The following is a 26835-nucleotide window of genomic DNA, read 5'->3' as shown; positions in this document are numbered from 1 at the left end:
CAGTTGTCAAGTCTTTCATTAAATAGTTACAGGTGGGTGAAACCAACTTACACTTCAGTACAGGGGCGTCGATTACATTGCTGGAAAATAATCTGAAACAGCCATTTGACTGTTCATTTTACATTGTTACTAGAACCCGTGTCAGTAGTGTAGTCAGTGTAGCAATGTCGTCTCTTAAGGATTTCAAACCCGATCCAAACTGGCTTGACAACTGTCAAGATATTTTTGAAACTATCCCCAGGTTGGTACAGTGTGCTACAGTACATACATTATTAGTAACACAGTGATAGAGAAGTATTTTTTTACTTAACATGACTTTCTTTATTCCATTGCAATTAGGTGTAAAATGAGCACTGTAAAAGGCGTTGAAAGGCTCTGCCTTCCCATACCCTGCCCTAGACATATTTGATAACAACCCACTGCCCTTACGGCCTCAAGAAGGCACTGGGTCGACCTTAAATTTACCTTTAAGGCCACACTAATTCAATTTCTTGGTTAACAGCTTTTATTTTCCAAAAAATGACATTTTAGAAAAAAAAAAGAATCATGAAAACGCCCAGCCTTCTATTCTCATGATATTTTCTTTTTAAAAAATTATTATTTTTTGGGATATAAAAATCCGTTAACCAAGAAATTAAATTGGTGTGGTCTAATTGTGAACCCTGTCCCGACTGACTTATCAAATCCCCATCTCAGAGCAAACAGGCACATGACTAACAGTAACACCTGCCCGGCTGTTTAGTGAGTTATTTAATTATTAGACAGTTTTTAATGGTTTACACAAACTTACACACGAATAAAGGGGGTTGTTTATATTACTGGAGATAACAAAGTTACAAAATATTTCATTCTCAAACAGGTCATTGCTAATACTCCTGTCAATATGGTATCTTCAGTGTACCAATGACATATCTTTTTTAAAAACAAGCTCGCTAATGGATTGAAAATAACCCCAGGTTGATACAGTGTGCACCATTATCTTGGTGATCAAAATTTAGATATGCTGTTTTCCCGTCATCAATGATGCCAGGTAAGTATATTTATTGCAACGTTAGTTAGAGACATGCCTATATCAGTGTTAAAGATACCTGCAATGGCTAATTATATACCTCAGCAATTGGACCCAAAGCAAACATGTACGAAATCTGTACTTTGGCTTGAGGTGGGGCTGCCACTTACATGACAAAACAACCATGGCGGCTGCACCGTCGAGTTTGGGAACACAGTTCCGTGAAGAACTGTCCTGCAGCATATGCCTGGGGCTGTTGACCAGGCCCAAGGTGCTGCCCTGTCAGCACACCTTCTGTCAGGACTGCCTACAGGACCTAGCGAGTAGGCGAGTGCCTTTGCAGTGTCCAAACTGTCGTCAGCAGGTCAGGCTGCCACCCCAGGGGATCGCAGGTTTGCCAGACAACCACCTGGTTACAAGTTTGTGTGAGAGACTGCAAAACCAAGCTACACTGTCAGGGGAAACAAGGGAACAACCCCAGTCTGGAGACAGGTGCAGCTTTCACCCCTCAGAGGAAGTCAAGCTCTACTGTAAACAGTGCAACATGCCAGTTTGTACTGAGTGTTGTGAAGAAGGCCATGATGGACATCCGACCACAGGCCTTAAAAAAGCTGCTCAGGAAAAGAGGTCTACAGTCCAGGCCTTGATCAATGAGGGGAGGAACATCCTGGAAAGTCACTGTGGCTTCATCAGAGGTCTGAGGGAACAAGAGAAAACCCTAAATGAACAGAAACAGCAGACAGACAACAGCATCACTCAGGCCTACAACCAAATGGTGCAGAAACTCACACAGAGAAAAGACCTCCTGTTGGCTGAATCATTACAAAATCACAGCAAGAATGTGGAAAAAATGCAGACTGAAAGGGACAGAGTTTTGGCAGATGTCAATGAACTGTCTGCTGCCTGTGATCGAGCAGAACATGAAATGGAGCAGGGAGGGGTTGAGTTTCTCAGTCAGGAAACTGCTTTGACAGAGGTGGTAGGAAAGTACAGAGGAAAAGCAGCCCCAACTCCTGTACAAACCCAGCCTGCTGTCTTCCAGCCCACAGACGCCCCAGTGCCAGTACTGGGACATGTGACAGTCCAGTCTCTCCCATCTGCACCAATCCCAGCAGCACTTGCACCAATCCCAGCAGCACTTGCACCAATCCCAGCAGCACCTGCACCAATCCCAGCAGCACCTGCACCAATCCCAGCAGCACCTGCACCAATCCCAGCAGCACCTGCACCAATCCCAGCAGCACCTGCACCAATCCCACAAGCACCTGCACCAATCCCAGCAGCACCTGCACCTATCCCACAAGCACCTGCACCAATCCCAGCAGCACCTGCACCAAGGGGCACAGGTCATCACCATGGTGACCATAGGGAGGGGGAGCATCAGTCTCCGAGGGTGACATTTGGTGGAGAGGGATCAGAAACAGGACAGTTTGATTGGCCACGTGGTGTTGCAGTGTCAGAGGAAGGGGAGATCTTTGTAGCAGACCGGGGGAACCAGAGAATCCAAGTCTTCACCCTGCAGGGAACATTTGTGAGACAGTTCCCAACAGTCGTGTCAGGTGGGGAGAAGATGGAACCAAGTGATGTGGCCCTGGACGGGGAGGGGAACCTGTGGGTGGTGGGGTGGACATACTCTGCTGACTTTGCCGTGCAGTACAACAAACAGGGCAGGGCGCTGAGGAAGTTTGATCTACAGGAGACAGGGTGGTACAGAGGAGTTGCCGTGGACACCAGGAGGAACCACATCCTCATCACACAAACCACAGGAGACTTGGGGAACACACAAGGTGAAGTGTTGGTGTACAGCCCAGATGGGACACTTGTGAGAACTGTGGAGGGAAATTGGAGAAACTTACCACTGAGGCGACGAGGGATGAAACGGGCACACTACATCACGTTAGATGGGGGAGGGAACATCCTTGTGTCAGACTGTGACAATCATTGTGTCCATGTGTGCAACGAGGACGGACAGTTCCTGTTCCAGTTTGGAAGTGAGGGAAGTGGTGAAGGTCAGCTGAACTATCCCCGGGGCATCTGTACAGACAGGGCAGGTAACATCATCGTGGCAGACAGTGGAAATGGCTGTGTGGAGATGTTTGACAAGACAGGAAAATTCCTCAAACACATCGCTACAGACATGGCAGGGCTACAGGCTGTTGCCATGGCAACACAGGGACAGTTGGTGATGACTTGTGCTGATCCTGGCAATGATATCCACACAGTCTCCATATTCAATAACTACTGAGCCTGACTAGTACTGATAAAACCCTGAAACCGACCTGTAAGCTGCTAATGTGCACTATTCTAAACATATCTTTGCAAACAAAAGAAACTAGTTGCAAATAAAGAGAAACATTTGCTGTTGATACAATTATTTTCAAAGTACATGATGTTCATAAGCAATTCATAGCAATAAACAAACATCATATGAGTGGCAGTGAAACAAACTTGACAAGGGGAAGCCAGAACAATATTTCATACTTTTCATTTGAGGGAAAAGTGGAGGCCATGATGGACCTTTTCCAGCACTTTGTTTCAGCAGGACTTTGATCTCCTGCTGACTTGTTTGCACTAGATCTGGGCAGATCCCTAACATTGACAGATACTGGAACAGTGGGGCATACACATGCGATGAAGATAGTGAACCTCTGTGGACTGAACTAATCTGACTGAACCGTTGTAATTTGCTAGTTTAGGTTTATGAATATATATGTACATTTACTATTGTTGCATTTTGAGAATAATGAAAGACTTCATAATTCTATGGAATAATAAAACAAGGTATTAATAATAACATCTGTGTGTTTGTGGTGATTTTCGGTTGTTGATGTTGATGTGTTCGTCTCCCTGGAAAAAAATGATATCTGGTGCAATAGAGAAGAAAATAGAGAATATAAAAAAAACTCTCTTAAGAACACATCCCTGTCAGGAATAACAAAGTCCTTCTATTTTCCAGTCCAACCCTTTAACACTATGCACAATGATATTGTTCTAAACTACACAGGTGTTGCAACATTACACTATCAAAATATAGGTGTGAAACCGTTAGGTGAGGACCTTTAATGGTTTAAAGTACCTTACCTTGTCCCAGTGTTCAAAGCTGTACATTGATAGAATTAATATGTCCAGATTAACTTCATCAAATTCCTTCCTTCTCAAAAGCAAACAGGAACATGACCAATCTTGGGCTCAACCAAGTCAAACTACCCCTTTTAGATTATTGCAGAAGTTTAAACCTTGTCCAGTCTTACTTATCATATCCCCATCTCATAGTAAACAGCTGTCTAACACCTGCCTGCAATGGCTGTCAAGTCTTTCATTGAATAGTTACAGGTGGGTGAAACCAACTTACACTTCAGTGCAGGGGCGTCGTTTACATTGCTGGAAAATAATCTGAAACAGCCATTTTACTGTTCATTTTACATTGTTACTAGAACCCGTGTCAGTAGTGTAGTCAGTGTAGCAATGTCGTCTCTTAAGGATTTCAAACCTGATCCAAACTGGCTTGACAACTGTCAAGATATTTTTGAAAATATCCCAGGTTGGTACAGTGTGCTACAGTACAGTACATACATTATTAGTAACACAGTGATAGAGAAGTATTTTTTTACTTAACATGACTTTCTTTATTCCATTGCAATTAGGTGTAAAATGGTCACTGTAAAGGCGTTGAAAGGCTCTGCCTTCCCATACCCTGCCCCAGACGTATTTGATAACAACCCACTGCCCCTACGGCCTCAAGAAGGCACTGGGTCGACCTTTACCTTTAACCACACTAATTCAATTTCTTGGTTAACAGCTTTTATTTTCCAAAAAATGACATTTTAGAAAAAGAAAATCATGAAAACGCCCAGCCTTCTATTCTCATGATGTTTTCTTTTTAAAGAATTATTATTTTTTGGGATATAAAAGTCCGTTAACCAAGAAATTGAATTGGTGTGGTCTAAGTGTAAACCTTGTCCCGACTGACTTATCAAACCCCCATCTCAGAGCAAACAGGCACATGACTAAAACCTGCCCGCTGTTTAGTCAGTTAATTATTAGACAGTTTTTAATGGTTCAAACCAACTTACACATGAATAAAGGGGGTTGTTTATATTGCTGGAGATACCTGAAAAGTTACAAAATATTTTATTCTCAAACAGATCATTGCTAGTACTCCTGTCAATATGGTGTCTTCAGTGTACCAATGCCATATTTTTTTTAAAAACAAGCTCGCTAATGGATTGAAAATAACCCCAGGTTGATACAGTGTGCACCATTATCTTGGTGATCAAAATTTAGATATGCTGTTTTCCCGTCATCAGTGATGCCAGATAAGTATATTTAGTGCAATGTTAATTAGAGACATGCCTTTATCAGTGTTAAAGATACCTGCAATGGCGAAAAGTCTACCTCAGCAATTGGACTTGCCCAAAGTAAATATGTATGAAATCTGTACTTTGGCTTGAGGTGGGGCTGCCACTTACATGACAAAACAACCATGGCGGCTGCACCGTTGAGTTTGGGGACACAGTTCCGTGAAGAACTGTCCTGCAGCATCTGCCTGGAGCTGTTCACCAGGCCCAAGGTGCTGCCCTGTCAGCACACCTTCTGTCAGGACTGCCTACAGGACCTAGCGAGTAGGCGAGTGCCTCTGCAGTGCCCAAACTGTCGTCAGCAGGTCAGGCTGCCACCCCAGGGGGTCGCAGGTTTGCAAGACAATCTTATGGCAGCAAACATGTGTGAAAGGCTGCAAAACCAGGCTGCACTGTCAGGGGAAACAAAAGAACAACCCCAGTCTGGAAACAGGTGCAGTTTTCACCCCTCAGAGGAAGTCAAGCTCTACTGTAAACAGTGCAACATGCCAGTCTGTAGTGAGTGTTGTGAAGAAGGCCATGATGGACATCCAACCACAGGCCTTAGAAAAGCTGCACAGGAACGAAGGTCTACCATCCAGGCATTGATCAATGAGGGGAGGAACATTCTGGAAAGTCACTGTGGCTTCATCAGAGGTCTGAGGGAAGAAGAAAAAACCCTGAATGAACAGAAACAACAGAGAGACAACAGCATCATTCAGGCCTACAACCAAATGGTGCAGAAACTCACAGAGAGGAAAGATCAACTCTTGTCTGAATCACGGCAAAATCACAGCGAGAACTTGGATAGAATACAGACTGAAAGGGACAGGGTGTTGGCAGATGTCAATGAACTGTCTGCTGCCTGTGATCGAGCAGAACAAGAACTGGAGCAGGGATGGGCCGAGTTTCTCAGTCAGCAAACTGCCTTGACAGAGGTGGTAGGAAAGTACAGAGGAAAAGCAGCCCCAACTCCTGTACAAACCCAGCCTGCTGTCTTTCAGCCCACAGACACCCCAGTGCCAGTACTGGGGCATGTGACGGTCCCTGAGTCTGTCTCTTCTGCACCAATCCCAGCAGCACCTGCACCTATCCCAGCAGCACCCGCAGCAAGGAGCACAGGTCATCACCTTGGTAACCAAAGACAGGGGGAGCCTCAGTCTCCGAGGGTGACATTTGGTAAACGGGGATCAGGAGCAGGACAGTTCGAGGATCCAACTGGTGTTACAGTGTCAGACGAAGGGGAGATCTTTGTAGCAGACCGGGGGAACCAGAGAATCCAAGTCTTCACCCTGCAGGGAACATTTGTGAGACAGTTCCCAACAGTCGTGTCAGGTGGATGGAAGATGTTCCTAACATTAATGTCAGGTGGACTGGAGATGGAACCATATAGTGTCACCATGGACGGGAAGGGGAACCTGTGGGTGGTGGGGGGAATACGCTCTACTGATCATGACTTTGCTGTGCAGTACAACAAGCAGGGCAGGGTGCTGGGGAAGATTGATCTACAGAAGACAGGGGAGATAAGAGGAGTTGCTGTGGACACCTGGAGAAACCACATCCTCATCACACAAACCACAGGACACTGGGACAACAGACATGGTGAAGTTTTGGTGTTCAGGCCAGATGGGACATCTGTGAGAACTGTGGGTCAGCAGCAGGGGATGAAGTTTCCATGGTACATCACTGTGGACGGGGAAGGGAGGATTCTTGTGTCAGATTGGGGGAATAACTGTGTCCATGTGTACAACGGGAACGGACAGTTTCTGTTCAAGTTTGGAGGTGAGGGAAGGGGTGAAGGTCAGCTGAAGCTTCCCCGTGGCATCTGTACAGACAGGGCAGGTAACATCATCGTGGCAGCCTGGTTAAACAGTCGTGTGGAGATGTTTGACAAGACAGGAAAATTCATCAAACACATCACTACAGATGAGAAGGGGCTACAAGCTGTTGCCATGGCAGCACAGGGACAGCTGGTAGTGACTTATGATGAGAACAACGCAGTCTCCATATTTCACAACTACTAAACTGTTGATACTTTGATACCACAATTTTACAGTTATGTGTAAAATGAACAGATGATCATTTGATAATCCTACAATTATAATGTATGATAATTGACAAAGTAAGACAACTTGAACTGAAAACTCTCTCTGCACGTAATATGAAACCCCTTCAGATATGTAGAAACAGTTGACATATGATCATGTGGCAATGGTACAGTTAATGAGAACCCAAATGTTTGTTCTGGATGAAATTAAAGTCTGCCTTAAACCCCTTATAGTCATTATTGATGACACATGCATCGTATTTCCTTATGATCAAATGTCAAATAGATAAAGCACATAAAAGAGTATGTTAACCCAGCAGGACTTTGGTCCCAAAATGGCCGCTCCCGCCGGCTTGTTCCAACAATATTTGAACGGGTTTGCACAAAAATGTTCAGCTTTAAGTCTCTTATGGTATAGCAATGTTATGGACTGAAGTATTCTCTCTTACATTAGCCATCATCATCATATCTTGTCGCTCCACTGCTGTATCCACTGACGGGCAGTCTGGTTGTATGCGGTATGATAAAATGATAAAAATAAGAATAAAAATGGAATATCAATATCTAATAGTATGTGTTTGATTTTTTTTTTTTTTTTTTGATCTTGATGTGTCTTGGAAAACTTAGGTATTTGGTGCCACAAACTAAACAATGGAAATAAATGTCATGATTATAGACCTGACTTACATCAGGGGGGAAGTTAGCCGACTGCTAGGGAACTGTTAAGGAAATTACCTGAACTTTCAAAATAATCCCCTATCCCTGAAGGATGTGCAGTACCTGCCCATGTTGCTAGGAGGTGCTTTACAAAAGTAAGCCCCCGCAGACTGGAGTCTCAACATGGCCTGACATCAGTATGAACAATGTCCATCCCTGAACCTGGCAGTTTCCTCTGACTGGGTGATAAGTTAATGATAACTTGTTACAACTAGATGTGTGGCTGGACATCAGTATGGGTTACGTCTACCTGACAATGGGCACCTGTCTATTCCTGAGAAAGGCAGTTCACTATGACTAGTTAATACGTTATTGAGAAATTATTGATAAATCAATGACAAGTAATTGATAACTTGTTACAGCTTGACGTATGGCTGTGCATCAGTATAAACAACATGTGCCTGTCCATCCCTGGTCCACATGGTTTGCTATGAGTTGTTGTCGATAAGTTAGTGACAGGCTAGCAATGAGTTAATGATGATTGATGATAACTTGTTCCCCTACAGCTGGACGTGTGGCTGGACATCAGTATGAACAACGTGCGGCTGCCTGCCCTGTCCATCCCTGAGCCTGGCAGTTTGTTGATAATTTAGTGATGAGTTAGTGATAAGTTAATGATAAGTTGATAATAACTTGTTCTCCTACAGCTTGATGTGTGGCTAGATATCAGCATGAACAACGTGCGGCTGCCGGCCCTGTCCATCCCGGAGCCCGACTACCACGGCTACCTGAGTAAGCTGGGCTACGTGCACAAGGTGTGGCGCCGCCGCTACTGTGTGCTGAAGGACGGATGTCTCTACTACTACACCGACTACAACTCCAAACGCGCCATCGGTGAGACTTTCTAAGATTGTTTTAAGATGTGTTTTCCTAGTTAGTGCCAGACAAGTCAGCATTATGCAAGTGGACAGAATTCTTAAGACTGACGGAGACCGAAGTATGAAAGTCCCATGTTTGTTATCTGTGCCCTGTTTTGTTTCCAGGCGTGGCACATTTCCATGGTTACCGGGTGGAGCCCATGACAACAGGGGGGAAGTCCCATGCCTTCTGCCTGACCCCGCCTGACCCCGACATCCGGACCTTCTACTTCAGCGCAGACAACGAGTCCGAGAAGCTCAAGTAAGACGTCAAATAAGAAGTTCACAAGACGTCAGCATGTTTAGCATTGTTTTTCTTGATGCTGTGCCTGACTTTAACATGTCCTTGGTGCTGTTCTTCCTTCATATGAACTTGCTGCTGTTCTGACCTTGAAATGTCTTTCGTGCTATTTCACCTTGACTGTCTTGCTGTTTTAACTATGACATGTCCTTGGTGCTGTTTCACCTTCACATGACCTTGGGGCTGTTTCACCTTCACATGGCCTTGGTGCTGTTCTGACAGTTATTATGACCTTAAGGTGACCTTGTTATTGAATAGTTATCATGACCTTGACCTGACCTTGCTGCTGTTCCCCCCTCCCACAGGTGGATGGAATGTCTTGCTGACTCGCTGGGCCGCTGGATCAAGGTGGACTGAGGAATTCTGTTTCTTTACTCACTAGGTCATTATCAATAACACCCTCTATTCCTGCCTATTTATCTACCGGTATTTATTTGTAGCACCAGTAATTATTTAGCTGTGTTTAATAGCTGACTTGATTTTTACCTTTTTATAGCTTTTTAGTCTTCATTTATAGTAGGTTTATCATAAAGTTGTGTGAAACTGTGAGAGTTTGTGGAAATGAAGGACTTAAGCCATTTTATGAAATGAACTGATGTGTTTCTTTTCTGTATTTGTTCTGCTGTGTTATTCTGTATTCCCCACTCTTAATAACCTCAGACTTATCAGTCTAGAGAAACTACAGTCTAGTTCACACAACCTTAGCTTACTTGAGTTTTCTATAGTGTAACAAAATCTTGGTACTCATGAATTCTATGACTAGAGTTAGTGTAAATGTCCATGTATAATAATCAGTTAAAACTATCATGTAGAATCTGTTTAAATTCAGATTTACCAGAATGCAGATACACAGTTTTTACAACCAAAGTAGTTTTACTTTTAGCTTTTCTTTTAGTTCTAGAAATAAGAATATATTTACCCGATTTGATCATATATTTCGCACGATGAGTTAATGTCACGTAAGACTCTAAACTATACTTAGCAAATGTAATAAACTAACTTTTATTGAAGTAAAAGTTTATGTTATGAGCTAACATCAATATTGAGGTGAGACTGAGAGAGTGTTGATTGGAGTTTGTGAGGATTTGATAACTTTGAAAGATGACTTTTGTATATTATATTATATATATTCACTGCATATCGATGTCCAACATGTATGCTTTCTATTAACCAACAGTCGATTATTGTAGTTAATAAGATTGTGTTCTCACCAATTCATGTGGAAAAGGAAATTTGGAATTCAAGGTTGGAAGAGTTGGAGTCAAAACTTGACACTGCAAAACTCCAACATCCAGGTTTAACCACCCAACATGGCTTACAGTACTCATGTTACAGTCACATGACTGCAACACAGACACAGCAGACTGTGCACTGATGTCTCACCATTAAGGCAGGATTCTGTGACGAGGCGCACAGAACTGGTTTAAACCAGCCCAAGAACCATCCTCCTATGTTATCTTGAGTGCACTAAAGCTGGCATTCTGTCCAAGACATTGCTATTGATTCTAAGACATCTCCCATTGATTTTAAGACATGCTCCCTCCATCTCTAAGATGATGTTCTTATAATCCAGATGTATCCATTAGAGCACAGAATTAATTTGAGCCAGCCCGAAAATATACGCTAAAATCTGCAGTACACTTAAATTTGCACTCTTCATGACATCTCCCATTCATTTTAGGACATGTTCTCGCCATCTCTAAGATAATGGTCTTCTAATCTATATCTAGAAGAAGCACAGAATTAAGTTGAGCCAACCGAAAAATTGTTCGCTAAAATCTGCAGTAGACAAGACATTGCTATTGATTCTAAGACATCTTCCCACTGATCTTGAGACATCTGTAAGACAATGTTGTTAAGCTGTGTGAAGCCCATCCTTGTCAGGTGAGTGGAGGATGAGGAGGATGGTTTCCTGTAGCGAGGTTTGCCGATCGTGGCCGGTACTGATAAGGCAGGTGACCTATAGGTCAGGAAATGGGACCGGGCGGACCCGGAACCCAGCCTGGACCGGTTTTGTCCGGTTCTCTTTATTCCCGGTTGAAGGGGGATAAGTTAGGGTGTGAGTGCGCCATTTCCTGCAGCAGTAAAACCACCATGAGGGTACTTACGGCTTCACTGATTCCGTTTCTTGGATCTTGGAAACGATCAGGTAAAAGTGTAGTCAGAAGACAAGATGAAAACGGAGTTTGGAGGGAAACTTCACCCCCTGAAACTGCGTGTTCCAAGACACAGACTTTCCCCACAAGACTCTGTTTTCATGCTGAGCTTCCGGGTCAGCCTGAGAACCAATAAGTTAGCTTCATGTGGCCCAATGGGCGTGTCCTCGTGGATAATGACTTTGAAAGACTCGCATATCCTGACATATGATTTCTCTAGCGTTTGTGGGAAGAGCGTTTATGGGGATGATAGCAGACCATTTCCTGTGCAGGTAGATTCATGAGTAGCCATCAGTGGAAGAACGTGCAACAGTCGTTAACCTGTATCTGTCCGCAGGCACAGTAACGAGCTGCGCCTTTGTAATGATGCAGAGATTTGCTCGTTCATGTAGGTAAAGGTGAAGGCCCGATAGCCATTGAGGCCGGAGGGACAGTAGGTTGTTATCCACTGTATCTAGGGCATCGCTTTGGAAGGCGGAGCCCATCCCACTCCTTCCGACGCCTTTTTGTCGGACCATATTATTCATGTAGATAATATTGCTGAATTGTGAAAGGTACGAGAATCGCAGATGTGCACACTTCAGACGTGCTTAGATAACAGTCTTATGTAACAGTTATTAACCTTTAGCCTTATGTAATAGTTATTGACCTTTAGCCGTCATTTCCTCAAACATAGTATTCCAAGTCGTCTGCATGATCGGCATCTTCAAGGAGGATTGCAAGACCTGGTAGAATCTTGAAAGAGCACGAAGACGTCTTGAAAGACGATGTTGGAGGAAATGACTATTATATAAGCACAGGGAGGGCAGCTGAGTTTCGCGCACACAGAAGCCTGAGAAGGGCAATTCAGTCCTTGAACTTGAATTTCGACTACCATGAAGAGAAGACCTGCAGTCGAGAGCGGATGAACTTGATGTTGAACTTGTCTGAGGTGTTGGAATGGCAGATGTGCTGCAGAAATCCACTCACACATAGGGAAGGTTGAGCTTGAACCTTTGACACATCTCAGCTTGTGAAGTATGGAGTTTGGCACCGCCGCAAGTTTGTGTTGAAGTGAGGAATTTTACTGTTTGCTTTTAAGAAGCGAAGCAAACATACCGAACCGAAGTGAACTTATCGAACTGTATTTTACCGTCCATTTCATTTTCTATTTTTAGATAGACTCTTAGGAGGAATTGGAGGTTTGGCATTTTAGAGCACTTCCATAGTAATTTTAAATGTAGCAATTTCACACCAAGCGTGCCTTTTGGGCCATCGCGATCAATGCGGAGTTTCGTGTTCTCCAAACAGAGGTTGGGTAGAAAGAATATTACCTTCTCACCATCGCTCCAGTCCTACTGCAACAGCGGGGCGATTCAGAAAGTCGCTATCTCCCACCCCACCTCTGCTTGGAGAGTAGATTTCCCCAGCCACAGTGTGCGGTTGTAGCGAGCTCGGTACTACATGTACATGTATATCATATATGGATACTTGAGTAAGATTACAGATGTAGCCTACAGTGATTGCCATCCTCACACATGTATTATATGTTCATTACCACTTACTGTATATCCCTGACTGTGACCTGCACTTCTTCCATTAAAGTGTGCCTTTATCTCTGGTCTGTTGTCATGTGTTACTCTCTGGCGAGCTTTCACGTCCTATTTTGTAAAACAAGAAGCCGCTGAGCTGATTGATACAACTTTTAAAAAAGTCCAACTGACAGTTCTTGATATTCCATAACTTTATTGATCTTTGGTGTAAGGATTAGAAATATTTCTGACCGGAAGCATCTTCATGTGCTTCCGGTGTCGTAAGGTTATACATCTGTCACGTGTACGTCTTATGTCTGTCACATGTACGTCTTATGTCTGTCACGTGTACGTCTTATGTCTGTCACGTGTACGTCTTATGTCTGTCACGTGTACGTCTTATGTCTGTCACGTGTACGTCTTATGTCTGTCACGTGTACGTCTTATGTCTGTCACGTGTACGTCTTATGTCTGTCGCGTGTACGTCTTATGTCTGTCACGTGTACGACGTCATACGTCTGTAACGTGAACGTCAGGCGTCTGTCACGGTTACGTCAGATGTCTGTTTTGTGTGCGTCATACGTCTTTCGCGTGTACGGTCACGCGTACGTCAAACGCCTGCCACGTGTATGACGTCAGTACGCCATACGTCTGTCGTGTTAACGTCTAACGGTCACGCGTACGTCAAACGCCTGTCACGTGTATGACGTCAGTACGCCATACGTCTGTCGTGTTAACGTCTAACGGTCACGCGTACGTCAAACGCCTGTCACGAGTATGTTACACATACATAAATGACGTAACCACATTTAAATAAATAAACTCTAATACCACAATCATATATAGTGAGGGTCTAGAATCGTTGCATAGTTTAAAATAATCACGATATGCTTTGAATTTAAAACGAAAAGAGCCTTTGGCCGACAATTATAGTTCACTTTCCTGGAGTACAATTTCAGCAAAAGCTCTTACACGCTGTACGTCCTTTTGGACTTCCTTTGTAGGAAGCGAGAGTTCTATAGTATTACTCGGTGGTAATGCTACCCATAGCGAGATTCTATACATCTACTAAAATTATTCTCTGCAGAAGTTTGATCAAAAAGAAGAGACGTTCCACATACTAGAGTCCTCTTACACCATGCTGCAGTGATCCACGTTGTCTCTACATGCCAAATAATGCTAACATTAACCTCGTAAGCTCACCAGCTAGAGTCGCTAGAACTTGGCAGGACGAAGGTTAACTCACATTAACCCTCCCCCTCCTAGCGTCCACTGTCACCAAGAAAGCATCGGGCTCAGGGACGGGTTAAGGCCCCCCTCCCAACCAGACGGCTATTGCTAAGCGACCATAAAATTGGGTTTGAGTGATTCCTGATTTCATGATTCGAGTATCATGCAAGATGTAAATGCCTGATTCAAAAGACAACAAAACATGCAAAACGTTTTAAAAAATCTTTTTTTTTTTATCTATGAAATTCGATCTGTCAAATCTTCGGTCTCAGCCTCGAGTAAAGAGGGTACCGGAGTTAACCCGAATCTGAACCCGGAATATCGGTGGCGTCAAAACTTTCCCGCAACCAGAGAAAACCTCCCGGTCAGTCATATTGCACTAAGGGTGTTTAACACCAGTCTTCAATAATGATAATAAAAGTACCGCTGAGTGTCCTTGACTCAAAAAAAACTTTTGCGTTCCTTTACTCAAAAAAAAAAAGTATTATTCACCATTTTTCCACTCAGAGCCGCGGACTTAATACCACTTTGTGGGCGTGGTCTCTAGCCAGCTGGGAGCCAATCAGGGAATATGCTTTACCTAACGCAAACATTTAGGCGATTCTCTGATTGGCTGACGGCTGGTTAGAGCCCATGCCCACAAAAGGGGAAACCTCAGCCCGGCTTAACTGAGCTTCCCGAAGGTATATTATGTATTGGCCCCGGGCGAGGCTATGCGTAAGAGAATTGGTATTCATGTGACTCTAACAGAATTCACCACCGCCATTTTGATTACTGAAAGCAGCGTGCACGTTTTGAAACGAATCCCTGCTTTTTGTCTGTGCAAATTCGGACTGCGAACGAACCCTTGCTACGAATCAATGCCTGAGTCGTTTCGAACGAGCCATCGGCGCCGCCATCTTGGATTCCGAGTCTATTCCACCAACATGGCGGCATCGACTAATTATCTATATCTCCTATTCATGACGCCACGTGACGTCACATCTATCGGAAACATCAGTCATCATCATTCGTCCTCCTTTTATGCGGTTAAATGGACCCCTAACGAACAAGTCTAGATAATATGGCTTATAACACATATATACATCTTAGTCCATATATTAAGATATGTTTCTCGAGCCTTCAATGTTGGCTTCTAGACAGTAACAGATTCCGTAACGATATTGCAGAAAATAGTCCTCTCCCTGATTCCGGGTTCTCTGGTGGGTTCTCCGAACCGGAGGTCAAGGTCGTCTGGAAGTCAGGAAAACGCTTTCATTAGAACAGCTGCATCGAACATTCAAGGTCAATTCAAGGTCACCAGCGCTTCAAATGTCCCCTCAAGGTCAACAGTGTTCTAAATGTATCCTCATGATCAGGGTCATTAGTTTGATATGTTCCCTCAAGAACATCAATGTCTCTCAAGTCAATTCCGAGCAAATATCCCCTGAATATCGTCTGTGCACGAAAATGACCCCTCAAGGACAGTGAAATGTCCCCAGTGACCTTGACCCCTGTAACCCCGTGCCCTCACCGTCATGGCCGTCTCCACTTCTTGCGCCTGTAGAATGGTTCTGAGTGACTCCAGCTGCCGAACAGCCGCCTGAGGTCACCGAACACGTCCTCTTCTATCCTGCAGGGGGGGGGGGGGGGGGGGTAGTCAAGGTCAATGAGTCAGAAACTAAAGAGAAAAAAAGTTCTACGGTTTGCAATTGCTGACAGAGTAACACTCGTACGTATGATACACACATACACACAAGCAACGTAAAGCTCAGAGAAGTGACGGAATGAACAACTAAGTGACACCCTAGCTGAAACATCACAGCTGCATAATCTACAAGCACCGGTAGGCGGCGTGCTTATGACGCCCGCCAATAACTTATGCTGCGAGAGATATCATTAGTTACGCCAAACCTCCTTGGTTACACTGAATGAAACTACGAGTAAAGCAGAACTAAAATGGCGGACTCACGGTTGGGAGTTTTGACACCGCTGGCCGAACTGGGTCAAAGGGCAACTGTGAGAAAGACATGACGTCACGTTAGGACTGACATCTGATAGGTGTGCGAAATGTTACATGGTGCAAAATGGTACATCAGGTACAAAGAATATTGCGACAACTTGGACTCACCCGCTGTAAGGCTGTGGTGTAATTATCACTGACTATACATCACATGTTGGCTGGGAGTTTGGGGACTTCCCACCTGTTTTGATGTTCTTCTATGTCTTACGAAAAAATTTAGTTTAAGAAATGAAGATGATAACCATGACGTCACTCACAAGCACGAGGCTGTTCCCATCTCCGCCGCGTACCGGCACCTCCCTCCGTTCAGACAGTAACCCTCGTAATGCGCGGGGCATTCTGGGAGGGACACACGTCACGTTACCATGGCAACCAACGTCACAGCCGTGTATGAAGGTTACATATCAAGTTTAACAATATCTAGAAATAATCTAATCTCTACAACTGGATAAGATACGGGGATAACTTTCTGCCAGAAAACTTACTGCCAGTTCATTCTCGTAACGCTGAAGAAGAGTGATAGATGTCACTCAAAACGTTCCGAAATCTTATCCAGTTGTAGATATTGGTGCGTACCTAAACCCGAGTTTAGGTTTAGGTTCGGACTCGAGTCCAGAGGATTAGGTTCAGGTTCGGACTTTTTTTTCAAGTCCGGACTTGTTTCCAGATGTTAAGGTTTTTTTTTTTACTTGAACCTAAAGGTTAGAAACAGGTCCGGAACAGGTCCGGGGTTTAGGTATGCACCACTAGTTGTAGATATCGAATTGTATCTAAACCCTCTCACGGCCATTCTGTGTGAAGATGAGTACGTTTGCGTGCATTTTTCACTACTGTGACTCTACCAAAATCATTTGGTGGGTGAGAAGATATGGACTGACGAAACAAGGTAAGGGATGAGTTAGCCGGCAATAGCAGAAAACGTGAATCGTTTGCCGTATCCCGCACACTAGCCCAAAGAGGAATCTGGCGGACACTATGTATGGCGTTACATACACGCTTTATCCAAACACTGGTGAGACTCACCCGAAAAGTGGCTCGGGTCCGACCCCTCCCGCTTCTGTACATGGTGCCGTCTGCTTCCTTCTTCTGGAAAAGCCAGATTATCTTTGATACCAAAACTTCTCAGTTCTTATAATCAGGTCCTAAACACCAACACTAAAACAAATAATCAAGCAGAACAGAGAAGAACTCCAGCAAGTTTCTATCATTTGTCAAATATATTCAAGACAAGATCTCGTAACGAACCTTCTCTCACGTGCTTCTCACTCCGTCTTCTGTACACCCGGTCTTGCAGCTGTGGAAACAGCGAAGTTAAGGGATTTTTTTTATTGCAAGATACAAAAGCCAAAGATTGATCATGTAATACACAGTGGTACAGATAGATTAATGGAAAGCACGCGTTTGATCCTGTCAATAATCGATATCACTATTGAACAATCTGACAAAATCTCTCTGTACCCACGCTGCTAACAACGGAACATTTCAGTAGACACCTGCACGCACACACACACACACACACACACACACACACACACACACACACACACAGACATACACACACACATATACACACACACACACACACACACACCGGCAGGGCCCACCCTGCTGTATGACCTCACATAACCCACAGGCCGCTTTCAGACTTACCGTTTCTATTGCTACATTTCTATTATTATAACCAGAACTCGTCATGATAAGAGCCGTGACAAAGCGCTACCCTGTCCCCGCTGGCGGAATGCCCCGTTCTGTGCCGCGCGGCTATTTTAGGCACGCCGCAATCTTCATATCGGCGATAAGTCGGCAGAAGAAAGGGCGGCGTGAGTCCGGCCTGAGGGCAGAGATGGCCGGGATGGTGCGTGGGAACAACCGGTACAAAACAAACCCCCCTCACACATATAGGACGGAACAACGGGACAAAACAAACCCCCCTCACACATATAGGACTAAACATGGCCATCAGATATAGCAGACTTCACCCCCTCCCCCAAATGCAGAGACGACCGGGATGGTGCGTGGGAACAACCGGTAAGAACAGAAGTTACAGAACACCACAGACCCCCCTCACACACACAGGACAGGTACAAACACCGCACGGCACAGAACCAAATATGGCATTCAGATATAGCAGACTTCACCCCCTCCCCCAAGTGCAGAGATGGCCGGGATGGTGCGTGGGAACAACCGGTACACACACGGTACAGATAGGAGACAATATCTGAGGCCTTGCACGGTCAAACATCGGGGGCGGCAGACTTCACCCCCTCACCCAGGGCAGAGTTGGGAACAGCCGGGCTGGGGACAGGTACAAATACCGCACGGCACAGGACCAAATAAGGCCATCAGAGATGGCAGACTTCACCCCCTTAGCCATACTGCTTTGCGACCCTTCCAGTCTGGCAACGCTGGGTTGGGTAGATGGGAAATCACAAAAACACAGATGCACACACAAAAACAAACAGAAAACATGCACAGATTCACACACACGCGCAAGCGTATGCACGCACACGCACACACGCACACACTCAAACAAACAGACAGAAAACATGCACACACGCGCGCACACACACACACACACACACACACACACACAGAAAAACAAACATGGACACACATACACACAAACACACAATGACTCTCTTCCGACAAAGTAACAATTGAGCTATTACCATTTGTACAGGCCCAAGCGCCAACCCGCGCGGCATCAGGGATCAGGTAAAGACCGGGGGATTCCAGCGGCTCACGGCGGGCTTACGGCCATTTGTCGCCGCTGAAAACATCCTGGTCCGACCCGACACGAGATGCGGCAATTAGACGTCACGTTTTGCCGCCTGAAAAGACTTCAGACCTTCCCAGTTCGAAGGACAGACTTGACAATGGCGGGGAAATATTTGTCCCAAAGCGCGAAGAACCCTTCTTACCAAGGAGGTTTATCCTTACGCAGATTGCAGGTTTGCTATTGAGATCCCCCCATCATGTGTGGTCACCCGAGCATGGCGGGTAATCTGGCTTCTCTTGCCGGCCATGTTTTGTGCGTGCCAGTGTTTTGTTGACGAGTGAAAACGGTAAACACGCAAACAGCTCAGATCTCACTTCGCCCGGAGGCAGCTGGCAGGACAACAAACGACTTCTCGGTCACTGCTTGATGTTTGAGCGCTTTGCCAAGAACAGCAACACAACACAACAGTGACTGAACACGAAACAACGCAACACAACATAATATACGACAGCTCGGTGTCAAACACAGCCGCAAGTTCTCAGACTTTCCCTGCAGAGCCGAGATTTTGAACACTGAGGGGAGTAATTAATTATCAGTTGTCAGCCCAATTTACCCACGTAATGCTAGGGTCACCTTTCCACACCGGGGCCCGGCCGGGCTGTATGGGGGGACGGAAAATATAAGTGCATATCAAGATACATATTGTATATACAAAATGACTATTTTCTTTGCGTTTTCTCTGTTTTGTTTTTTATATCATGCGTTTCGTTCCCGCAAACTGCCCGGCCGGGCACCGGTGTGGAAATAAGACCCTAGCATTAAACTTGCAAGAAAAATCAAACATCATCCCGGCTATACGTTAATTTCAATGTTACTATCCCAGGTGCCTTCTCCCAAGGAAATGAAACAAATTCCTGCGGTTAAACGGAGCCTTAACGTTACCAGACTGCCTTCTGTACTTGTTAAACAAAATCGGAACAAACTTCGTCTCTAACTTCCTCCAACCCACGTAGCAATGTCGGACATTGACCCTGTTTGGAAGCCTCTGTTGCCATGGTAACAGATACGTATGTAAACAGAGGAAGGGTGCCTAGCGCGCGTGACCCTGACGTAAGCCGGGCTGATGGGAGACATCCAGGTAACTCACCTGGCCTCAAGTCTCGGTTAAACCGTCTTAAGCCTCTGTAACTCCATCTTAAGCCCCCGTAACCCCACCTTAAGAACTGGAGGACCCATTAATCTTCATGTTTGTAAACATCTCCTTAAGGACAGCGGTCCACCTGACGTTAAGTCCCCGTAAAGCTCACCTGAAGAACAAGTGTCCCACTTAAGTCTAAGCCGCACATCCACTACAAAGTTACAATGTCCGACTGATGTTTGTAGCAATAAGCCGGTAATTGTGGGATGAAGTGATCAGGCCGGTTTGTACATGTAGAATCGCGTGTTTACAACTGGCGGAATGCCTGGGGTCTATGCTGGTGTGCTGTGTACGTTCATTTATACTTTGTCCAATGCAGTGCATCAGATATATTCAATCATATCTAAGGGGGAAATACTTTTATAGTGTGCAAATAGGTGAATACATTTAGTGTTAAATAGATGTCGCGTTAAATACAGAAATGTTAAAATATGAAATACTGTAATGTAAATGGTGTACGTAGGATAATTTCATACCTGTATTTACTTTTGTTGTATAGTACTTTACAAAGGCCCTGTACGTCTGTCCTAGCAGTACAGAAATCATTTTATCTGTATGGTAGTTAAACTCTACATGATCATATATGCTTACAACTTGTATATCAGCTAATTCTGTGCCTGCATTTACACGTGCGTATTCATATATAGTTAAAGAGGGCCTCACAAAGCCCCTGTCCTTTTTTCCATGCAAAGAGTCCTTTATTTGTGTCTTGTGCTATTTTCGTGCGGGCTGCCACATTTAGTATCGCCCTGGGGTGGGGTTAGAATGTCCAGATAAACGCCCATAACACTTCTCGCCCACGTAACAGGTAACTATCACACCTCTGACTCTAACAACTCTGATTCTCGCACCTCCCAACATCAGTCGACAAAGGGACAAAAACGTCTTGTCTTCATCTAGATCTGAATAGAACTCAGACACCTGCCTCGCCCAGGTTACGGCAGGTAACAGGTAACCATCAGATCACACCTCAGACTACCACAACTCCTTACAGCGGACAAAGGAACAAAAAACGTCTTAAGGCTGACTAAAACCCACAGAACTCCCTAGCCGCGCCCATAAACTCCTCTCAGGTACGTACCGCACACACCTCTGACTCTAACAACTCTGATCCTCACACCTTCAAAGATCAGTCGACAAAGGGACAAAAGCGTCTGAGCAGAACTCACAGACACCTGCCTCGCCCCAGTACCAGGTACCCGGGGTACCCCATCGAGCCCAACCTCTAGATCAGCTGACTCTGACAACCTTTTTTAATCAATTCGTAAGAGCCTGATGTTGCCATCGATTTACGAAGAAAATCGGCTCAATTGTTACTTATAGGGGACAAAAACTTCTTAAGTCCTCAAGTCCGAATAAAACCCACAGAGCTCCCTCGCCCCGGGGTGGGCTATAAATAGAATATCCAATTAAATTTCATCAACTCTCCAAGCAGGTAACAGGTAGGTCTCACACCTGTAATTCTCACAAGGGACAAACGTCTTAAATCTGACAAGAACTCACCTAACTCCTTCGCCCACCTGAGTGTCTGGTTTCTTAAGATGATCAGACAAAAAGACAATACCGCACGTTGGTGTCTGGAGCAAATCAAGTGGTTATAGGGATACAGCACAATACAACTTTATCGTATTAAGGTATATATACAATTTATGCCCTAGTCTCTCAAGCAGGTTTTGTTCAGGCAGAAACACGTTGATAAAAGTTACAAAACCCTGCGGGGGCGTGCTGAGGATATCATGGTACTAATATTGTTGTCGCAGGCACCATGTTCTGTCCCGACTGCAGTAGGACCATGTTCATTACGACATCAGGGGCCCGACTGGATCATGTACCGGTCATGTACCGGCCATGTACCGGTCATGTACCGGCCCTGCAGCGAAAGCCCCAGGCTTATACAGCATGACTTAGCGCTAACGCTTAAGATAGGTCATTTCGATTTGATTATAATATATATATGACATCCGCGCGCGCATCGATTTTCGTCCGTTTAAAAAATAGAAAAAAAAAGTTTTCGGCCATGATTTTAATCGTACTCAGAAGCTGAAAAATGAGCAGATGTATGCTGCAAATTGAAAAAAAATAGATAAATTTCGGGGAATGGCTACTGATATTGTTGAATGCCAAGGTCGATTCCAACGTCAATTAAACATGGCCCAACCATAGTAGGCTCGAACGCTCGTTATCATAAATGGAGATGAAAGATAAGAAAGGTTTTTGTGAGTTTGATTTTGAAGCCTGTCGACAAAGTTGTTGCATGTCGTCATAAAGCGGTTTTGTGCGATCTTTGAAATGGCGGTTTGTGAAGTTGGTAGGGGAGACCAGGAAGTCTGGAAAGAAACCTTTTAGAAGGAAGAATAGGAGACTGAGGCGGTGTGAAATCGGACCGGACAGTCCCAGCCAGGCCGGCGGAAGGACGAGGCGGACAGCCCGGAGCCACGCGGACACGTCCCGGCGCTGCGGAGGAAGCCGGACGGGCCGGGGTGATAGAAGATGCCGGGAACAAAGGGCCGATCCGCCGGCATAACAGGATAAACTCGCACGCCTGTTTGTACCGACTGTGACGTATCCGACATCATCCTTCTTCTGTCTCTTAGATTGTCTCTACTGTTAACGTTATTCATCGATTAGATGAGTTCTTTACAGTTGTTGGGTGTTGTATTACTATTAGCACTATCTCTCACAGTGTCACTGAGCGACAGAGTAGTTGATGCTACCTGAAACGTCTGACCGTTTCCAAAATCATATCCAGTTGCTTGACTGACAGCTTATTATCGTATCTTATTACCTGGATGTCTAACTTTCATCGATGTATTAGAAATAGCTAAACTGCCATGTATGTTCAAGTTGCCATAAATTGTACATATTACAACACAACTGTTGCGCTGTTAAGTCTCTCTCTCTCCCTCCCCCTCTCTCTGTTCTCATTCATTCATTCAATCATTGTCAAAAATCTCAACCCTAACGAAGCGCTGCTTCCTGTGCGTGTTATAGGCACATATCCCTAGGCTCTACCAGCCTCCGCGGGTCGCTGGGAAAATAGTAAAAATTGGCCCAAATAGAGTCAATTGTATGAAGGGAGTCGGCTACGGAGAGAGGGTCAAATATGCGCCTGCGAATGTAACCCTCCATGGCCAAGGTTCCCCGGCAAATATTCTCCCTATAGCCGGCGTAGTTAGTCTGGTAGAGACTACCATATACCCCAGCCTGTCGGCCTTCACACAGAGCTGCACATGAACGCCTGGTGAGCATACTCTCCAAGCAGAGGAGTGGGTCCGGCAGGTTTTTGGCGTGTTTTTAGGCGTTTTTGTCGGGCTATCTACTTTGTCATGGTTTCTTTATCTCTATACCCACTCCTCTGCTTGGAGAGTATGGTAAGCCAGTTAGTCTGGTAGAGACTACCATATACCCCAGCCCGGCGGCCTTCACACAGAGCTGCACATGAACGCCTGGTGAACCTGCTGACGTCGGAACTTGAGTTGATCCTCCTGAAATCCAGACCTACAGCTGACACGACCTTCGTGAAGTTTGTCTATTCTCTGATCCATCATTGAAAAACATCTCGTGACAAAACGCCGCTCTCTGTTCAAACCCGGCCAGACGTTATGGAGAGGGGCGGGGGCGGCCCTAATCCGGACTATCTATGCTAATCCGGACACGGGGGCGGAGATAATCCGGACAGTTTTAGGTGCCCGTGATTTCTGACTCCGCCGCTCGTAACACGAGTTTCAGCTATAAAAAGGCATCGCGCTTCGCCTCATTAGAGGCCAACCTCCTTCCCTTCATATTAGTTAGTTCATCAGCTCAGCTTCCCCTTACATTACTTCAGCTCACATATGGAACTTTTTTATTCTACATTTCCTTTCCTCAAAGCGAATAGAAAGAACGGCTCAAGTGCGGACCGCGCAGCACGGCTGTTCACAACTTGTTGATGACGTCATGTGTGCTTACAGATGACGTCAAAACCAAACGATTTGTATAGAGCTAATTGATGATAAGTCGCCTTTAACACCTGTAGCTTATCCAACCGTTAGACTGTCTCTGTGCTCCAAGTGGTGTTTGTGAGGTGACACACATTACCCTACAGTGACACACATGTAACCTTACAGTGACACACATATAACCCTACAGTGACACACATTACCCTACAGTGACACACGTTACCCTACAGTGACACACATGTAACCTACAGTGACACACATTACCCTACAGTGACACACGTTACCCTACAGTGACACACATGTAACCTACAGTGACACACATTACCCTACAGTGACACACATTACCCTACAGTGACACACATTACCCTACAGTGACACACATGTAACCCTACAGTGACACACATTACCCTACAGTGACACACATGTAACCCTACAGTGACACACATATAACCCTACAGTGACACACATTACCCTACAGTGACACACGTTACCCTACAGTGACACACATGTAACCCTACAGTGACACACATGTAACCCTACAGTGACACACATTACCCTACAGTGACACACATGTAACCCTACAGTGACACACATTACCCTACAGTGACACACATGTAACCCTACAGTGACACACATGTAACCCTACAGTGACACACATTACCCTACAGTGACACACATGTAACCCTACAGTGACACACATTACCCTACAGTCACACACATGTAACCCTACAGTGACACACATTACCCTACAGTCACACACACGTTACCCTACAGCGGCTAACTTAGCATCTGAGTGTAACGTTACATTGTATGTAAACCTGAAACGTTCCCGTCCAAAGTTAGCCTGGATGCCAGACCCCCAAACTCTGAAATATCTATCGTGTGGGGACGATAGATATTTCAGAGTTTGGGGGCCTGGCATCCAGGCTAGTCCAAAGTGGAGTTCATGACGTTGTTCTGACGGGTTCCCTAACTGATCTTCCCAGTAACGTCTATGTCAGGAGTGTTAGAGAGTCCCGAGAAGCGATCTGCTCACCTGGAACAGCCGCTCCACCCTCACCACAAGCTGCTCCCTGTGTGTTCTGTGGTTTCCTGCGGAGAAAAGTCAAACTTGAGTAAAACCCTCCGTAGTATAGGCAATGCAGACTTAGTTTGTGTAAATATGGTGTACGGTTACATAACTTGATATATTCTTTCCTGCTATGTACGCAGGGACGCCTGATAAAAGGTAATTGACCTGAGAGAGATCTGCCGGTAAAATAAATGACATAAACTTTGATTGAGATTGACGCCGCAATGGCGTCATAAACATGTAGGGCAATATACGCTGTCCCACACATAACATCGATTTTACATTTAGCCCTGAAATATAGATATCTTAAGTCCTTTGAATTGACCTAGAACCCGGCAGTTGCTTCCGTCTATCCCATCTCTTTTCCATCTCTCTTAGATATTCTATCATGCAGAGTCAGAAGCAGGTTGTAGACGTAAATGTTCCGGGAAAATGTCTGCTTGGTTACGTTTTCCACACCTATTTGTGAGTGGTAAGGCCTGGATCGGAAAGAGATCAACACGAAAAACAAACAAACAAACAAACAAACCTGTTATCGGGAAGGCCTGGACTGTTTGTACGGAGAGCAGCACGACAAAGATGAAGGTGGGGCGCGTCATGGTGTGTTGCCCGGGGGTGGGGAGCCCGGGGGTGGGGGTCCTGGGGCACTTTGGGAACGGTGCTGAGGCCCCGGGGTGGGGGTTCTGGTGCAGGCTGGGAACGCTGTTGTATTTCCCGGGGGTGATGGAGCGATGGGGTGCACAGGTCACTCTCCGCGGGCCGGTCTGTCCTGCAACAAACAGAAAATGTATCTATTATTCAGTTTCAGCAGCTTTACGAGTCCCAAAAGTGAATCGGTCTCAAATACGCCACTTGGCCACCGGAGTAAGACGTGGCCGTTTTGACGCCCCAATGACGTCAGAGCTCCATCTTAAGAAACTCCCAACTCTTTACAAATCTTCCCTTAGTGCGAGGGAAGCCTTAGTGGCACGTCAGCGAGTCTTTCTTCGCGCTTTGTTACAGAAAAACAGATAAAGTTTGGCCGCAGGTCTGCCTTTACAACTTGTAAGGTACAGACGATGACCCGGACGAATTCGCACATAAAGTCTTCAGGCTTTGTTTGGCGATTTGATGTCGTCACGGCGCACAAATCGTTTTACGGCTGATTTAGCGCGAATCACTCCGCGTCACGGCGCACAGGTCGTTTTACGGCTAATTTAGCGCGAATCACTCCGCGACCTTTCCACGCGCACGCCGTTAAAAACCGACCGCACACAGAGACTGGAGACACGGTCGCTACATATTCAGAGATGAACAGAGATGACTTGCCACATGTACATTTTGTGGCAGTAAGTCGTGACGTGTATTTAAATATGTATCAAAATACCATCCTTTAAGCCTAGGTTACACATAGCCGAACATGGCTCCCGAACGCTAGCCGACTCAGGTCGGCGGTAGTTCGGGAGCAGTCTGACCAGTTTTTGGGCCACACCTATCTTTGGCGCCGAACATGCGCCGAAGATGCGCCGATCATCTCCTAACCAGTACACGAATTACTCCCGAATGGGCCCCGAATGCTTTCTAGCTTACTCCCAACCATCCCGACCTCTAGCCGCAGACTGCCGAATCTCTCCTGACTAAACCCCGACCGATTGCAGACCCTCTCACGAATATAAATGGACATATTCAGCGACTTTCAAAAGAGGGGTCATTTTCGGTTTTAATTAAAATAATCCATTCTATTATGTTGTTAACATCACCG

The 26835-nt window shown here is 45.3% G+C and overlaps 3 protein-coding genes across 3 annotated transcripts in view; 2 read left to right on the top strand and 1 right to left on the bottom strand.

Moving 5' to 3' along the window:
- LOC136424526 (uncharacterized) overlaps positions 1-10406 on the top strand; it is a 37834-nt gene extending 27428 nt beyond the window's left edge. Inside the window, exons 17-19 of the mRNA XM_066413141.1 lie at positions 8758-8944; positions 9094-9229; positions 9574-10406. Of these exons, the coding sequence (XP_066269238.1) occupies positions 8758-8944; positions 9094-9229; positions 9574-9625 (375 nt within the window). The 3' untranslated portion in view covers positions 9626-10406. The remainder of the gene's footprint in view (positions 1-8757; positions 8945-9093; positions 9230-9573) is intronic.
- Positions 1129-7956, top strand: LOC136424211 (uncharacterized). The gene is made up of 2 exons (XM_066412733.1): positions 1129-3253; positions 5462-7956. Exons 1-2 carry the CDS (start codon positions 1194-1196, stop codon positions 7368-7370), a joined length of 3969 nt encoding a protein of 1322 aa, XP_066268830.1. The 5' UTR covers positions 1129-1193; the 3' UTR covers positions 7371-7956.
- Positions 10407-14626: 4220 nt separating the features above from the next.
- LOC136424525 (uncharacterized) lies at positions 14627-25693 on the bottom strand. The gene is made up of 9 exons (XM_066413140.1): positions 25624-25693; positions 25059-25114; positions 19261-19357; positions 17413-17574; positions 17191-17253; positions 16425-16506; positions 16117-16161; positions 15679-15777; positions 14627-15398 (listed from the first exon to the last, which is right to left on the bottom strand). Exons 1-8 carry the CDS (start codon positions 25691-25693, stop codon positions 15681-15683), a joined length of 672 nt encoding a protein of 223 aa, XP_066269237.1. The 3' UTR covers positions 14627-15398; positions 15679-15680.
- Between the last annotated feature and the right edge of the window lie 1142 nt (positions 25694-26835).

Source organism: Branchiostoma lanceolatum, chromosome 18 (genome assembly GCF_035083965.1).
Source record: "Branchiostoma lanceolatum isolate klBraLanc5 chromosome 18, klBraLanc5.hap2, whole genome shotgun sequence".
NCBI lineage: Eukaryota > Metazoa > Chordata > Leptocardii > Amphioxiformes > Branchiostomatidae > Branchiostoma > Branchiostoma lanceolatum.
This window is presented reverse-complemented; position numbering and strand designations above follow the sequence as displayed.

What these genes read in the sequence shown, in the direction of transcription:
- LOC136424525 (XM_066413140.1), bottom strand. Translation starts at nt 25,693, where the DNA reads ATGACGCGCCCCACCTTCATCTTTGTCGTGCTGCTCTCCGTACAAACA. An exon ending in TGAGAAGCACGTGAGAGAAG is followed by an intron (nt 17,254 to 17,412) that starts GTTCGTTACGAG and finishes TGGCTTTTCCAG; the next exon opens with AAGAAGGAAGCAGACGGCAC. An exon ending in GGACCCGAGCCACTTTTCGG is followed by an intron (nt 16,507 to 17,190) that starts GTGAGTCTCACC and finishes TGTCCCTCCCAG; the next exon opens with AATGCCCCGCGCATTACGAG.
- LOC136424211 (XM_066412733.1), top strand. Translation starts at nt 1,194, where the DNA reads ATGGCGGCTGCACCGTCGAGTTTGGGAACACAGTTCCGTGAAGAACTG. An exon ending in TCCATATTCAATAACTACTG is followed by an intron (nt 3,254 to 5,461) that starts AGCCTGACTAGT and finishes CTTTGGCTTGAG; the next exon opens with GTGGGGCTGCCACTTACATG.